The sequence below is a fragment of the Sceloporus occidentalis genome, unplaced genomic scaffold (genome assembly GCF_023333645.1).
Source record: "Sceloporus occidentalis isolate IW3139 unplaced genomic scaffold, rSceOcc1.0.p SCAF_10, whole genome shotgun sequence".
NCBI classification, from domain to species: Eukaryota; Metazoa; Chordata; class Lepidosauria; order Squamata; family Phrynosomatidae; genus Sceloporus; species Sceloporus occidentalis.
Genome location: NW_028316990.1, coordinates 31,931,221 through 31,948,390, shown reverse-complemented (window position 1 = coordinate 31,948,390; position 17,170 = coordinate 31,931,221). Strand labels below are relative to the sequence as shown.

Below are 17,170 nucleotides of genomic sequence, written 5' to 3'. Positions count from 1 at the left end.
TAAGCCTTTGTAGACTGTATCTCATGAAATTGACTTAGTGTACAAAAGCTTATGTTACAAAGATCTTTCAGTTTATCACACCAGGCTGGGGTCTGACCACAACTGCACTAGTTTAGGAATGGAAGCACACCAGTTTGCCACCATTTCTTATAATACGTTCCCCTACTCTCCGATGATCCATGGTCACACCATCTGTTTTCCACACTGCCAAACACCAGGACACCAGGCTAGGGAGGGCTGGTATTGTATGACCAAAAGCCTGAAGATAACACAAAGCATTTGTTCATGCTGCTTGGATATACGCGCATGTGTGTATGCTTGTTTGTGTGTGCATACCCTCCTTCAACTTATCTGTCGATTTATGGTCACCCCATGAATCTCATAGGGTTTTCCTAGGCAAAGAATACTCAGTGGTGGTTTTGTTAGTTCCTCTGAAATATAGCCTACAGCACCTGATATTCTTTGGTGGTTTTCCATCCAAGTACTAACCAGAGCTGACCCTGCTCAGCTTCCAAGATCAGGAGATCTGGTGCCTTTAGGTTGTTTAAGCTCCGTACACATACACACATGCATGGACACGCACACACATGAGGGTGGACAGACTTATAATAAGTTTCCTTATGCCTAAGAAATAGTAATTGCTCTGCATGGTTATGTGGCATCAAGATAGTTCCTTTCCCCCTCCTTTAGGTTGCAGTTATGCAGAAGGAACTGACAGCTCTTCAGCCTCAGTTATTGCAAACCTCTGAAGAAACTGACAGGATGATGATACACATAGAAAAGGAAACTGTTGAGGTGGATGCTAAGAAAGAGCTGGTGGCTGCTGATGAGCAGGAGGCGAATGAAGCTGCTGCTGTTGCACAGGGCATTAAGGTAATTTTACTGGGCATGCAGGTGCTGCTGTTTCTCACCCTGCTGTGAAATGATAAATCTCAAGATACAATCAACAATCAATCACACATTGTTTGCATCCCAAATCCATTAGGACTACAGGTCCCAGAATCCCCCCAGTGCTTTAAGTAAGTTTTAATATTTGAACTCTTAGTTGCTGTGTGATCTGGGGGGTGCTGGGAGTGGTAGTCCAAAAAGTATTTTCCAAGCTCTGTTCAGCCTTATTTATTGTTCCCTAGGTTCTCAGGACCCACCCTCGATTTAATACCAGAGTGCAGAGTCTGTGGCCCTTCAAGTTGGGCTACAATTCTCAGTGCCTTGTCATTTGGCCATTCTGCCTGGAACTGGTGGGAACTCAGGCCAAATCACCTGGCGGGCCAGAGATTCCTCACCTTGTGTTACGTTAAGGTTTACTTCTTAGTAGATATATATAGGAATGTTTGGTGATGATGTGATTGATCCTTAGTTTCATTTTTAATGCAAGAGTAGTCATTGGGATAGGGGCCCAATGGGGCAATAAGCAGGCATGTTGGCAGATACACATTCAGTTATGCAATTCAGTAGATGGGTGTTGTAGGACAACTACTATGTAACTATCTGAAAATAGAATTACACTATGTGAGCATAATGCAGGATTTTGGCCAGTGTCTAATTCTTGTCCTATTTGTGGTGGCAGAGTTTGGCAATTTATAAATGGTAGTTCTAAGTCTTAGCTCAGAGATGGACAAAGTGTGACAATCCAGATGGTTTGAACTGCAATCTCCATAATCTCCTATTATTACTGTATTACTACATACTACAAAAGTCCTGTTGCCCCTCTGTTCTGGTGTCCTCCTGTTCAGACTACACATATCCAAATGCCCACTTCTGGTGCTGGCAGTTTAACAGGCTTAATACACATTTTTTAAAGTTATCTGTTGCTCCAGATCTTCCTGGGTGCCTTGGTCTGACCTCAGAATGAGCAACTGCAGTGGCAGCAGATATACTGGGCAACCCAAGAGGACATCTGTGCAGACGGAAGATCCGGATCTCCGTTTCTGTGTCTCACAGCAGCTGTTTGACTTCAAAAGCAAGCGACCTATGGCAGTGGATGTGCTGGGTGGCCCGGCAGGGCATGGGGATTGAGACCAAGGAAATGGGGGCAGATCAGGGCAGCTGTGGGGCCAGGATAGGCCTAAGTCTTCTGGGAGTTGAAGGCTCTAACGCCTGCAGAGTCAGAGGTTCCCCATTGCTTGTCTAGCAATTCTGGATCTTCTGTTGTTGATCATTCCAGTGTCTTTTTCTGGCCCTTTGAGTTTTGCAGATTTGATTACTTGCGGTGTTTATTCATATGTTCTCATAGGAATCTCTAGGTCCTCCAGTACAATTCAGCCAGACGTTGACCATAGGGTTGTGTTGGAGAACCTAGAAGTCCCTAGAGAAAACACTTTTTTAGGCATTTGTAGGTCCTCCAACATGATTCTATGGTCAACTTCTGGCAGACCATAGAGTTGCACTGGAGATTCCTAGAGATATATTCTCTCAGATCAAATAAAATAGTGTTTTTTTATTTACAGTTTTTCCACATTTACAGGGGTCCTTCACCCCTAAACCCAGCGAATGTGGAGGGACCACTGTATATGTTGGGGAGAGAAAAGCCATATATCCTGCCCTGTGTTCTCTAAAGATAAGAAATGGCTAAAAAGCTAAGGGAAAATAAATGAGAAAGGTTATTCCTTTGAAATTACTATTTCACTCAATTTGTGCAGAGTAGCGATGTGAAGGAAATGGGATTATGTTTGATGTGATTTCAGGAAGAATGCGAGGGGGACCTTGCTGAAGCCATGCCAGCTCTAGAGGCTGCTCTTGCAGCTCTTGATACCCTGAATCCTGCGGATATCTCCCTCGTCAAATCCATGCAGAATCCTCCAGGGCCTGTCAAACTTGTCATGGAGAGCATTTGCGTCATGAAAGGAATAAAACCAGAAAGAAAGCCTGATCCAAGTGGAAGCGGTAAAAACCTAAACAAAATTATACAAAGAACCCTCCCTCCAATTATTATGAAATTTTATTGACCGTGTGCTTTTTTGTGTCTTTGTTTAAAACACTTGCATTCAGCTGAGTCAAGATCCGCTGAAAAGGCTTTTGCAGTAGCTTAGACATAGTCAATGTATGCTTGTTGTCCCAAAAAGACACAGGCCAAAGGGGAAAAGAAATGAAAAGGAAAGAAGAAGAAGAAGGAAAAAAAAACAAGCAGCCTTTTCTTGGGCCTGCTGGAATGGCCCTGCTTAATATCTCATCACTCTTTGCTGCAGGCTGCCAGAATGGATTGATAATGATCAAACTCTAGATAGAATCATAGAATTGGAATATATCACAAGGACCATCCAGTCCATTCCCCTGCCATGCATAATGAAATACTCCCGAAATATGGCCATCTGTTTAAAGCCTCTATTGAAAAACCTTCAAGGAAGGAGACTCCACCACACTCTGAGAGAACGTTTTCCACTGTCAAACAGTTCTTACTGTCATGAAGTTTCTCCCTTTGTTGAGGTGGAATCTCTTTTCCTGCAGTTTGAATCCATTGCTCCAGGTCCTATTCTCTGGAGCAGCATAAAACAAGCTTGTTCCACTTTCAGTATGGCATCCCTTCAAATATTTAAACAGGGATATCATATCACTTCTTAAACTTCTCTTCTCCAGGCTAAACATACTTACCTCCCAAAGTCATTCCTCATAGGACATGGTTTCCACCTTTCACCATAACATGTCCCAATTAGATGCTCAAAACAGTTTTCAGGGACCACTGTTTTGAACATCTAAAATCTTCCACATTCTTTTCTTATGAAAGGAGATTTTTGCCATTCACAGGAGTTTGCACACATGTCTTGCATATACATCTCTTGGGCCTATCAATAATCACATGGTTAATATCTGTAGATTATATACACTCAGTGCATATAATCTAGTTAATTTAATATTGCCTAGAGTAACACCCCTTTCCAAAGTAACATCCTCCATACATTTTTCTTCTTTAAAATAGAATTGCCACAGGGCAAAGTACTGACATTTTCAGATGGATATAGATGGATAACAAATCATTTTCCATGGACAATGTATTTTTCTGTGTTTACCTAAATGAGTCTAAAGTTAATAGTTTAATAACAGAAGGTATAATGCCTTCCTATAATTGTATGTGAGTGAATGTTATCAGTCTTCACCAGGTTGGTGCTCTCTAGATGTTTTGGATTACAGCTTCCATCATCCAGCAGTTGGTAGCTTTGCTGGCTTGAAACATTGGGAGTAGAAATTCATTATATCTGAAAGGCAACCAGGGTGGGAAGGTGAATATAGGTGTAGATTACTGTTACTTTTAGAAGATTTCCTGTGTAAAAAAAACCAAACCCTGTATTTTAACATATTCATCAATATTTTACTTTTATGAAATGCAGGTAAAATGATAGAAGATTATTGGGGTAGTTCCAAAAAAGTTTTGGGAGATCTGAAATTCCTTGAGGGCTTAAAGACATACGACAAAGATAATATTCCTCCTGCTGTAATGAAGAGAATTAGAGAGAAGTTTATCAATCACCCAGACTTTCAACCTGCTGTCATAAAAAATGTGTCATCTGCCTGTGAAGGCTTATGCAAATGGGTGAGAGCCATGGAAGTGTATGATCGTGTTGCAAAGGTAGTGGCCCCAAAACGTGAACGGCTCCGGGAGGCAGAAGGCTTGCTAGATATCCAAATGCAGAAGCTAAATACAAAGCGTGCAGAACTCAAGAAGGTGATGGATCGCCTACAAGCACTAAACGATGAGTTTGAAGAAATGAATAACCGGAAAAAAGAACTGGAGAATAATATTGACATCTGCTCCCAGAAGCTGATTCGAGCTGAAAAACTGATCAGTGGCTTGGGAGGAGAGAAGGAGAGGTGGACAGAAGCAGCTCGCTTACTAGGAATCCGATACACAGACCTTACTGGGGATGTTTTGTTATCGTCCGGGACAGTGGCTTATCTTGGAGCCTTTACTGTTGATTATCGTCAAGAATGTCAGGAGAAATGGTTGGCCCTCTGCAAGGAGGAGAAGATCCCATGTTCCAATGATTTCAGCCTGAGTAACACATTGGGGGATCCAGTCAAGATCCGTGCCTGGCAGATTGCGGGGTTGCCAATTGATTCCTTTTCGATTGACAATGGCATTGTTGTTTCCAATTCCAGACGGTGGGCTTTAATGATTGACCCTCAAGGACAAGCCAATAAGTGGGTCAAAAATATGGAAAGGGGCAATAAGCTCTCCGTCATTAAATTGTCTGACACAAACTACGTAAGAACACTGGAAAATGCTATCCAGTTTGGAACGCCAGTCTTGCTTGAAAATATCGGTGAAGAACTAGATGCTTTCTTGGAGCCAGTGTTACTGAAGACAACTTTCAAACAGCAAGGTGTGGAGTACATGAGACTAGGAGAAAACATTATTGAGTACTCACATGATTTCAAATTGTACATCACAACTCGGCTGAGGAATCCTCACTATCTCCCTGAAGTGGCTGTGAAAGTTTGTCTGCTCAATTTCATGATTACTCCCCTCGGTCTTCAGGACCAGCTTTTGGGGATTGTGGCAGCAAAGGAAAAACCTGATCTGGAAGAAAAGAAAAACAAACTGATTGTTGAGAGTGCAGCTAACAAGAAACAGCTGAAAGAGATAGAAGACAAAATCCTTGAGGTTCTCTCCAAATCAGAAGGAAACATCTTAGAAGATGAAACAGCCATTAAAGTTCTTTCTTCCTCCAAAGAGTTATCTGAAGAAATCACTGAAAAGCAAGAAATTGCCAGTATCACGGAGATGGAAATAGATGCCACTCGGATGGGATACAAGCCCGTAGCTGTTCATTCGGCAACAGTCTTCTTCTGCATTTCGGACTTGGCAAACATTGAACCAATGTATCAGTATTCCTTGGTATGGTTCATTAACCTGTATGTCCAGTCTCTTGCTAACAGCAGGAAAAGTGATGTCTTAGAAGAAAGGATTGAAAACATCATTGACCATTTCACAGTAAGCATCTACAATAATGTCTGCCGATCCCTGTTCGAGAAGGACAAGCTTCTCTTCTCCCTTCTGCTGACAGTAGGGATAATGAAAGGGAAAGATGAGATAGATGATGAAGTCTGGCGGTTTTTGCTCACTGGAGGCGTTGCTCTTGATAACCCATATCCCAATCCTGCCCCAGAATGGTTGAGTGACAAATCATGGGCTGAGATAGTGCGTGCATCAGGCCTGGAAAACTTGCACGGTTTGATGGATCATGTTCAAGCCAACATCTGGGCATGGAAAACGATTTATGATTCTGCCAGACCACATGAAGAACTGTTTCCAGGCGAGTGGAATTTGGCCACTGGTCTGGATCGCATGGTCATTCTCCGATGCCTGAGGCCAGATAAAATTATTCCAGCAACCCAGTGCTTTATCACAGACAATATGGGAAGGATCTACATTGAACCTCCAACTTTTGATCTTGCAGGAAGTTACAATGATTCTAACTGCTGTGCTCCACTTATTTTCATCTTATCTCCAGGTGCTGATCCCATGGCAGGTGAGATTCTTAAATAACAAAATGAGGAAAGAATTGTGTATGAAAAGAATAGATAGTAGATACCTTTAGTTGAAATTACAAAAAGTTACCAAGGGAGAATGGTGGAGTAGTGGATTGAGTGTTGGACAGTGACTCAGGGTTTAAATGCCTGGTCATCCATGGAAACCCACTGGGTGACCTTGGGCAAGTCACACTCTCTCAGCCTCAAAGGAAAGCAAACCCCCTCTGAACAAAACTTGCCAAGAAAACCCAGTGGTAGGTTCGCTTAGGATCACCGTAAGTCAGAAACAACTTGAATGCACACAGCGACAACAACCATGGAACCCCCCTAGAAAGCACTTGTAAATTACTACTAAGTTAGTTTCAACTTCAGTTTCCTGTATAGTCTTCCTTACTTAAAAAACAACAACAAAACAGTTTATTCTATAAGAATACCTTGGAAGCCCCAGATTTAATCATTATTGGCTATCCCTTCCCCAGTGCAGACTGCAACCATTTAATATTGTCATCGTGTTATTAACTTCTGTAGCCAATTCATTACCTTCCCCATATTTATCCTAGTCCTCATGGTAGATAGGTGCTTCACAATGGCGGTCATCAAGCCTTACCAGTTTAGAGAGGCTGCCAGATCTTGTACCCGTTTTGAGAAGCCAGGGTCATCCCCACTGCATAGCAAATAGGAGTAGGGCTTTGTGGAGGATTTTAATATCTGTCTTAAAATGTTTGCCCCTAGGCTTGTTGAAGTTTGCTGAAGACCTTGGCATGGAAAGCATACAGACAATTTCACTCGGACAAGGGCAAGGTCCAATTGCAGCCAAGATGATTAATCAGGCTATTATTGATGGAACGTGGGTTGTGTTACAGAACTGCCATCTTGCAACCAGCTGGATGCCTGCTTTGGAGAAAATCTGTGAGGAAACTATTGTGCCTGAGAATACCCATATCAAATTCAGGTGAGGATTAAATGCATTCTCAGGATGGTGCAGTGGAACGGTTTACAAATCACACTGTTTATTACTCTCATGCCAGCTTTAGTGGAAGGAGTTTCAAGTTCTTTACGGTTGAAACCACTGACTCCTCTCCCTTCAACTTGTAATGAGCAAAAAAATTAAAATGTAAAAGCATAAAATCAAAAGCAACATGCTGTTATGGGCCTCTTAGAAAGTTGGTTAAACATTAGCTTTTGTGGTCTTTTTTCTGATACTTTTTTTTACCATTATTTAAATAAGGGAATAACTTTAACATTATTAGCTTTGCATCTTAATCTTGGTCATGACAACATCCATGCAATCCCATTTTCTGGGAAAGGTGGGATATAAATCCCTTAAATAGATAGATAGATAGATAGATAGATAGATAGATAGATAAATGAGAGAGATTTATTTCTGTTCTTGGTTCACCAGGTTATGGCTAACCAGTTACCCGTCAGAAAAGTTTCCTGTGAGCATTCTCCAGAATGGAATCAAAATGACCAATGAGCCACCAAAAGGAGTGAGAGCGAATCTCCTTCGATCCTACCTCAATGACCCAATTTCCGACCCCACGTTCTTTTGCAGTTGTGAAAAGAAAGAAATCTGGCAGAAATTGCTATTTGGTCTTTGCTTTTTCCATGCACTTGTACAAGAAAGAAGGAACTTTGGCCCTTTGGGTAAGGTTGCAATATTTTTTACTACTTTCTAAAACCATAGATTTTGCATTGCAGTATTGCAGTCCAAACCCCTTCAAGCATCAGCAACACCACAAAGCTTGGGAAATAAAACCCATTTATTGGACCAGTTTCTGCCAGTGGGTGTGCTGTATCCATCAGGCTTCAAACAGCAATTCTTCAGCGTTGCTGACAAGTTTTATATAGCAACCAGCAACAGAAAGTTACAGAAAAATACTGGTGACTTGAAAACATGAAGTATATATTATTTTTGTCTTCCCCTAATCTGAGTCCAACATTCTGCACATTATGCCTCTAAAATTAAAGACTGGCTCTGCAATTAAACAGAATTAAACAGTCATCCCAAGCAGAGCAATCTAAGGGGTTATTCACACTATGAAATATCTCAGTGTGGAAACCTGGTTATTTCAGGGTTGTTCACACTGTGACCTGAACCAGGTAAATAACTGTGTCTTTTGGAGAGCGCTGAAGCAATTCGCATCTTTGGAAGTGTGAGTGCAATACCGAATCAGTTTGGATTGTGCAGCCACCGTTCAGGAAATGGAGGTACCTCCATTTTGATCCAGAACGGTGGTAAATGGGAAAGACAAATCTGATTTAACTGCCATGGAGAGATTCGCTGCCTTAAAACCTAGTGGGAATGATGAAACAATTCAGAATCGATTAAGAGAGGCGAATCTCTCCGTGCAAAACTAATAAGTGTGATTGACCCTTAAAGTGCTACCCCATTGCCTGCGTTGTAGTATGATGTGGCTGGCAATACAATTAGACATCATATATAGTATGAGAGTAATCTTGACCTTTGCCTGAGCTAGCAAAATGTTTCAGGATGATGGCCATGATGGCATGACAAGTTTAACCTGACACTGGTAACAGTTTGGGACTGTGCCAACCATGGCACATCCAGTGTAATGATAACTGTCAGTCTATGCTCCAGATCCCATGGGTTGGTTAGGCATTAGTACATAGCTCTGTTATGACTGAGCTGAGATTTACTTTTTCTGTCAAAGACACCTGAATAATAGATTTCATATGCAGTGATAAACATGAACCTGTCATGCTCATCTCGTAGGTGGCCAAACAAGCAGCGGCTGTTCAAATTAACTAACCACATTTCCACCACCGCACCTCCCCGTGTTCATTTGAGCTCAGCAGTAATACAATGACAGCTAAGAGGCACATAAACAATATTGTCATATAAATCAGAGTTTTTATTCATTAACCAAATACCTAATATTTGACTTTTTTCACAATTTTATAACCCAAAATTCTCTTTAACCCTTCTGGTTTAAGCATGTTCTTGGTTATAACTGACATTTTCTCTTTATTTAGTTTGATTCCTGATTATTCTCTGAATTTTCCCATATCGTGTAAAACCTGTTGAATATTTTCCAGTGGATCTCCAAGTGTTGTTGCAAGGTCATCTGCATATGCTCTTAGTTTATGTTCATGACCTTTAATTCTAGTTCCCTCAACTTTCTTGTTTGATTTAATTGTTTTGTTTAATATTTTCAGAAACATAACAAATAGGAGAGGAGAGAGTGGACATCCTTGCGTGGTACTTCTGTGTATTTTAAATTCTGTCTGTTTTTCTCCATTTATTGTCAGATGCTCTGATTCGTGTTTATAAATCTGTGAGTCCATAAGCTTTAAATGGCATGTTCTTGTGTCCCATTGGCATTCTTCTCAGGACAATCCTTTACAATACATAATATTTATTTTTCCCCTTTTTGAATGGAATAGGTTGGAACATTCCATATGAATTCAATGAATCTGATCTCAGAATCAGCATGAGGCAAATCCAGATGTTTTTAAATGAATATGAAGAAACTCCGTTTGAAGCTCTAACATATCTTACAGGTATGGACACATAACAGTGTTGTTTAGCCATAATGTTTAAATGTGTTTTAAATCTATGGTCAGGGCCAGCCATGTCATTAGGGAAAAAAAGGCTGACACTTCAAGACAGCAGATACTGAGATGTGGCAGCAAGGTTGGAGGAGACAATTTGATACTGTTCCTTCTACGCTAGCCTGTACAAAAAGGGATCTAGTAGCACCTTTGAGACTAAGGCCCCATATACAGACTGCCAAGATAAAGCTGCTTCGGGTCACTTTGGCGGGATGCTGTTTAAATTATGCATGCATCCTAAGAGTCCAGAAGCTGCACCAAAGCTGCGCTCCAGACCATGAAGTAAAGAAGGCATTGGAGAACCAGGCTGCCTGGAGTTAACAGATTTTGCCTGGCTTTCTTTGCCACCACTGAATAACCTTGGAAATAGAGCAGCCACTATCTTGTCCACTAACACAGTTCTGGCCTGCATTAGCAGAGCCTTGCCAAGCCTGTGTTTCAGAGAAAACATACCCTCTCTTTCTGTGTAAAACCTCATACAATTTTTATCTTAATATGCTGTTTCTGTTACTAGGGGAATGTAACTACGGTGGGAGAGTGACAGATGATAAGGACAGACGACTCCTCCTCTCACTTCTTTCCATTGTATATTGCAAAGAATTAGAAACAGAAGAAAATTATAGACTTTCTCCTAGTGGGGAATATTATATACCACCTTGTGGGACATATCAGGTAAGAGAACAAAAACTGAGGATGCATTTAGTTATTTGTTACAACTGCAACCCACTTTTCCTCTAGTGAGCTCAAGGTAGCATACATGGGTTTCCCCACAACCACCATTTGTAAATATCTTCATAACAACCTTGTGAATAAGGTCAGGCTAAGTGAGAGCTACCAGCTAAGGGTCTCCTCATGATAGTCACGAGTCAGTGGAGCTAAAAACCTGGATCTCCTGGGTCCTGATCCAATACTTTAACCTCTATACCTTCTCACAATACAGCAAAACTGCTTAACTCCAGCTGATTTATAAACACACACACACACACACACACACACACACACACACACGTTCACACTGCCCTTCGGATATGAAGGCTTTCAGAACAGTTTACATATGGTCAATACAAAACAGGGCATTCTGCACTTGCAGAACTAAATAATAGTTCTTATAATGACAATCTGAAAACACTTCAGGGAGGAGAAAAGAGTCGATGCAATGGCTCCACTTCCTTCTTCTTGTTCTTCTTCTTCCAGTTTGATAGAGTGATTGCTGCCTAGTTGCATTTGAAGAAGAAACCTGACAATGCTGATTTGTCAGTAGAGCTGCATGTGCATGGGAGAAGTAATCCATTGTGAGCCCACTTGAACAGACGTGGCTCAGTGGGATGTAATTCTGGAAACTGTAGTTGGTTTTGGCACCAGAGCAGGCTCAGAAACGGATTATTTCTCCTGTGCACATGCAGTCCTGGTCTGATCTTTCCATCATTGTCTTCTACAGCCTGATGGGATATGTTTCTATTGTCTCTTTTCAGTCTTATATAGATTATTTGAGAAGTCTACCCATATCAACCCACCCGGATGTGTTTGGGCTCCATGAGAATGCCGATATTACAAAAGATAACCAAGAAACAAACTTGCTTTTCAATGGCATCTTGTTGACTCTGCCCAGACAAGCAGGGGGAGCTGGAAAATCCCCCCAGGTAACCAAAACTACAAAGCACCTCCATTGTAACTGAGTTGTTGTGTTCTAATTCATGTTACTTTCTGTCTGCCCGCAGTTTTTGTTTGTGGCTGTTGACTGTTTTTCTGCATAGGTATACGTGATCATTAGTTGTTTTGGTTTTGAATTTGAAAAGTAATAAAGTAAATCCTAAATTTTTCCCATTTCTACACTGAACTGTAATTTAGTATTTGGTTGTCCTCAGCAAGGTGCCTGTGGCAATCAAATTGGCAGATGACATCAAACTGGTTTGTTGTTTTTGGTGCGCTATGTGTGTTTCCTGGGGCGTGTTGGTGTGTGTAAGAGAGAGGCAGAGACACATAGACAGAGGGAGAGAGAGATACTGAATGCTGTTTCTCAGGTGGGGTTCCTTGTGCGTTGCGTGTGGGAAGAAAAGCCAAACCTGCAATTCCATATCATTTGTACTGCAGTGTATGTGTTTGTGTCAGCTAAAGCAAATTATGTTTGATGTCAATGTTGTTTGAAACTAATCTATAAGAAAACCAGGTGTCTGTTTAGGAAAGTGCTACAAATGCGTTCATTTCAAGATTATGCCATTTCCAGATGGTTTAATTATCTGATTTCAGGAAACTGTTCAAGAATTGGCCCAGGACATCCTTTCCAAGTTGCCACAAGATTTCGACTTGGAAAGTGTGATGGAAATGTACCCGGTACTTTATGAAGAGTCCATGAACACAGTTCTTAGGCAAGAGCTGATCAGGTTCAACAGGTAAATCTCTGGAGTTGTAGTCCCTTCCCACCTTCAATATAAACAGAAGATGAAGAATGATAGGACAACCACAAAGCTTACGAGTCAGATATTGTTTATATTATTAGTATAATGTAGCCCCTTTTACTAGAATGCTGTCAAGATGTGTAGCCTAGCACACCTGAGAGACACCAGGTTGAGAAAAGCCAATATTATAGATTAGATACATCAACTGGCATTCTTATGAAATTCTTACAAATAAAATAAACATAAAATGATGCATTCAAACAAGCCGATTTTAATTCAGATCTCTTTTGTATTGTCTTAGGAAAAGTCGTCATCTTGCTTTGTGTTTTCACACCATTCAAAATAGTTATATGAAAGGAGTGATAAAATACCATTTAGCTACAACAATGTAATAAAATAATAAACAGAAGGTACAATAAGCCTTTCATTCATGCGACAAATGTTTGTTGAAAAGAACGATCTGTATGATGATATGTTGCCTTAATAGGTGCCATCCTTGCCTCTCAGAGCAAGTAATTCCATTGTAGTTTTCCATAGTCAATGGCTGATGCATTAGCTTTAAAATCTTCTGTATTTTTTCCCAGTGAATGTGTCAAATGTAGCCTGGATCAGTGCTGCTCAAAGTGGCGATCTATGTATGTATGGACTGGTGTCAGTCTGTGAGGTGTTGGCTGCCAATCTGTGGCAGTTTTCCTGGAGAGAAGGAAAGCATTTGTAGTCAATTGGAACAAATATGGTGCCAGTAAACCCAGCCAGTCCCCACATCAGATCGCTTCAGAAAGCACTGGTTAGCAGCATATGTTACCAGCATACAGATGAGGATTGTGTATCTCCCCAGATGCTGCAAGACAATTCCATTCAGGCCTAGCCAGCATAGAAGACAGTGAGGGAGAAAGTCCAGCAACCTCTGCCAAGCGCTTGGAACTACATCTTCCTAAATCCTTCCTCCCTCAGTCAGTTTACCTTGTTGGTTAAGGGATTCTAGGAACTGTACAGTTGGCCCTCTACATCTGCGGCTTTGACTTTTGCAGATTTGATTATTTGCGGCTTTGATTAATATGTTCTCTCTAGCAATCTCTTGAGTCTTGAGCCTCAGGACCCTTGTCAACATTTCTTTCTCCTCAAGGCTTACAGAAGTCGTCCGAAGCAGCCTTATCAACCTTGGCAAAGCCATCAAAGGTTTGGTGCTGATGTCTTCAGAACTTGAAGATGTTTTCAATAGCATGCTGGTGGGCAAAGTGCCAGCCATGTGGGCAGCCAAATCCTACCCATCGCTGAAGCCTCTGGGGGGTTATGTGTCTGACTTGCTGACACGTCTGGTCTTCTTCCAGGTAATCTTAAACACTTGTGGCTAATGTGTTGGTAATGTTTGCCCAAAACATTTGTACATGGATCATTATGATAAACTTCCAAGGAGGAGTAGCTGTATGAATCTTAAAACACACACCCCAAAAATGATTCTCACAGCATCCCTACTTGATCTTGCTGGTTCTGTGAATCAATTGCTTTTGGTCTCTTTGTTTTATTATACCACTCTGGAAATGGCTAAAAGCAATACAAATAAACAATAGATTCCCCCAGAGTAAATTAAATATTGTTTAACCGATACTAACATCCCATACATGCATTTTGACATGTATGTTGTTTGCTTATAGGTGGTTTTTACAGCCAAGCAATAACTATACCAAATTTATCCAGGCATCCATGAAATTATCTTGGAACAAAATTTGTCTTTCTTTGGGTTACACATAGTGAAGTTCGTTTGCATTTTTATCATACTAGCATTGTAATTTTTTAATAAATTAATGAAAATCATTCATTGATTGGTCACCTACAAGCTTTACTATGCCTAGACTGTGCTGATATTTTCTATCAGTCTAATTGTATCAACAGTCTCCTAACATAGATATAAGCTTTTAAGACTGATTTGCCTTGTAACTCAATGGTCCTCCCAGGGTCCTGGCCTTCATGAGTTTATAGCTAAACATGTATGCATTATCAACGTATTGGTTAGTCCCAACTAGAATAGACCTATTCAATCATTTGTTGAATAAGAGTCAAGTAGGTAGACACCACTGATTGAATATGTTTACTCTATTCTGGACTAAGAATGGAATGTCAGTCCTGTGTATGCTGTCCCATCTAATCAACATATTTGTTTGTTGGTCAATTTACATTAAACCCAGGAATGGATCAAGCATGGACCTCCAAATGTATTTTGGATATCTGGTTTCTACTTTACCCAGTCCTTCTTGACGGGTGTTTCCCAGAACTACGCCAGAAAATATACTATCCCGATAGATCACATTGGATTTGAATTTGAGGTATAGTATTTGAAATCATTTCACTCCTTGATGAAAAATTTCTGAGTCATGTAACTGTGTGTTTTTTTAAAGTCCTTCTTCAAAACATCATATTTCTCTCGCCGCATTCTCTAGAGCCCATTGAGAACTTTCAAAGGCCAGGGACGATATATAGCCTATTTTCCTACCTAATTGATTCCCCAGTGTTGGGAGATAATAGTTGGTAAAACATTGAATAATTCATGGCACGTATTAATGCTGAATGTGGGGGCGAGATTCTCCTAGAACTCAGGGATCTACTACAGTCCTGTCTGAAAACAAGCCTTTGGGAAATAGTGCCAAAACGGGTTCATAATAACAAGTCCAGTGAGAATTACAAACTAAAATATAATTATTATACTGGTCTTTGACTGTAATAAAGAATTTCATTTCATTTCATAAAATATAACGAACAGCTGTAGACACTGGAGCCTAGGAGGGGGAAAAAAAGATAGCATTTTGCAAGTCTTTGTAGATATTTTTCTTCTTTATATTTAAGAGATGTCTTGAGCTGGTGGGGAGAAAAGGCACCATGGGCAATTCCTGTGGATGCTCTGGACACTTCTGGACAGGTTTAACAAAGAAGATTTCAGGCTTTGTTTCAGTGTTTCCAGTTTCTTATCTATGGGAGGCATTTTTAGCCAGCGCTTGGTCTCCATGGCTAAGGGGAAGGGTGTGGATTTCATGTCTGTGTGCCATGATGCAAACAAAATGAGTGTGATGATATAAGGGGCAAGTGTGGGGTTATGTGGTTCCCCGCCCTAGGTAAGATTGGGACCATAGCTCTTGCTTGGGAGAGTGTGTGATTTGCATTAGAAGGTCCTTGGTTAAATTTTCAGCATCTCCAATGACAAGGATCTGAGGCAAAAGAGCTGGAAAAGAGGTAGTGAGCAGAGTGGCAGATCATTCTCAGGCTGAAGGAACAATCCACAACATATAGGTTTATCCCTCGTGCCAACCAGGTCAGGTGGGATCCCCAACAGACATAATAACCATGTCTCCTAGGTATTATTTTCCTGCCTTGCCAACCAGTCTTTCAGCAGGAAATAGATCATGTCTTAACCAACCACTGTATCTTCTTCTTCTTTCCCCAATTCAGGTGATGAAACAAGAGCAATACATTGAGGAAATGCCTGATGATGGGGCCTACGTGAAAGGCCTGTTTTTGGAAGGCGCTCGATGGGACAGGGAAACCCAGCAGATTGGTGAATCTTTCCCCAAAATCCTGTACGATTCCCTGCCCATCATTTGGCTCAAGCCGGGAGAGAGTGCCAAGTTTCTCCATGAAAGGATTTACCTGTGTCCTGTCTACAAAACCAGTGCCAGGAGAGGTACCTTGTCAACGACAGGCCACTCCACCAACTATGTTCTCTCCATTGAGCTTCCTTCTGACCTTCCCCAGAAACACTGGATAAACCGGGGTGTGGCTGCGCTGTGCCAGCTAGACGACTGAACTGTTAATTAATGTCATGCAATAGTATTTTCCTATTAAAAGTTTGTATACTCTCAAACCACCAATGCTCCCATAGTCTTTTAGACTCATGATTCAAACAGTTTGGTTCCTCTTGCTGTACAAACATTTTGTTGCAAAATGCAAAGTCTTCCATCACTGTATTCTGACTCCTGGTGATCCATTCCCTCTTAGGATAGCTTATGCTCAGGACTTATGATTGTAACCCTTACCCACCTCGATCCTCTGGGGAGAGGTGGGCTATTATTATTATTATTATTATTATTATCATCATCATCATCACACAGGTGTTGCTCAAGTGTCGCTGGCTGAGTGCAGCAAGGCTTTCCAGCTGCAAGAAAGGTCAACCAAAACGATTCAGGGGCTGGAGCCCTATGAGGAAAGGCTGCAACATTTGGAGCGGTTTACATTCGGGTGGGGAAGCATGGGGAAACATGATTTGTTGTTGCTGTCTTGACAAGTCAAGTGAGTTCAGTTAATGGAGACATCCAAGAGACCCTTGGCAACAGTGGATGGGCCTTCCCACTATTCTTCCTCTGCCTTGCCTCCTCATCTGGCCAGACCCAGAAGGACCTCCGTGGCTGACTGGGCAGCTGGGCAACTAGCACAGAGCCCAGGGTAGTGCTCTGCAACAAGGCCATGCACCCTCCTGTTGCAGAGGTGCCCTGGCTGAAGTGTGTGTTTGTGTGTTTAAGATGTACGATGGACAACTGTCCAACCGGGCATTCACCTCCTCTGGCTTTAACCCAGTGCACCCCCCAGTAATGCCCCTGGGCCAGAGGAGAAGGGAGTTATAGTCCAAAACAACCAGGAGACAATGGGGCTGCCTTTCTCTGCCATAAAGGAAGAAATGGCTTTGGCAGGCTTGGAAAGGGATTTTGTTGCACCTTTGAGACTAACTGCATGAAAGACGTTGTAGC

General features: G+C 41.5%; 1 protein-coding gene across 1 annotated transcript in view; it reads left to right on the top strand.

Moving 5' to 3' along the window:
* Window positions 1-16,282, top strand: part of LOC149306370 (dynein axonemal heavy chain 3-like) — a 70,702-nt gene extending 54,420 nt beyond the window's left edge. Inside the window, exons 51-62 of the mRNA XM_089477087.1 lie at window positions 691-873; window positions 2,685-2,883; window positions 4,323-6,464; window positions 7,198-7,417; window positions 7,868-8,112; window positions 9,874-9,990; window positions 10,556-10,713; window positions 11,514-11,681; window positions 12,289-12,431; window positions 13,564-13,768; window positions 14,624-14,761; window positions 15,879-16,282. Of these exons, the coding sequence (XP_089333213.1) occupies window positions 691-873; window positions 2,685-2,883; window positions 4,323-6,464; window positions 7,198-7,417; window positions 7,868-8,112; window positions 9,874-9,990; window positions 10,556-10,713; window positions 11,514-11,681; window positions 12,289-12,431; window positions 13,564-13,768; window positions 14,624-14,761; window positions 15,879-16,232 (4,272 nt within the window). The 3' untranslated portion in view covers window positions 16,233-16,282. The remainder of the gene's footprint in view (window positions 1-690; window positions 874-2,684; window positions 2,884-4,322; window positions 6,465-7,197; window positions 7,418-7,867; window positions 8,113-9,873; window positions 9,991-10,555; window positions 10,714-11,513; window positions 11,682-12,288; window positions 12,432-13,563; window positions 13,769-14,623; window positions 14,762-15,878) is intronic.
* The last annotated feature ends 888 nt before the right edge of the window (window positions 16,283-17,170 follow it).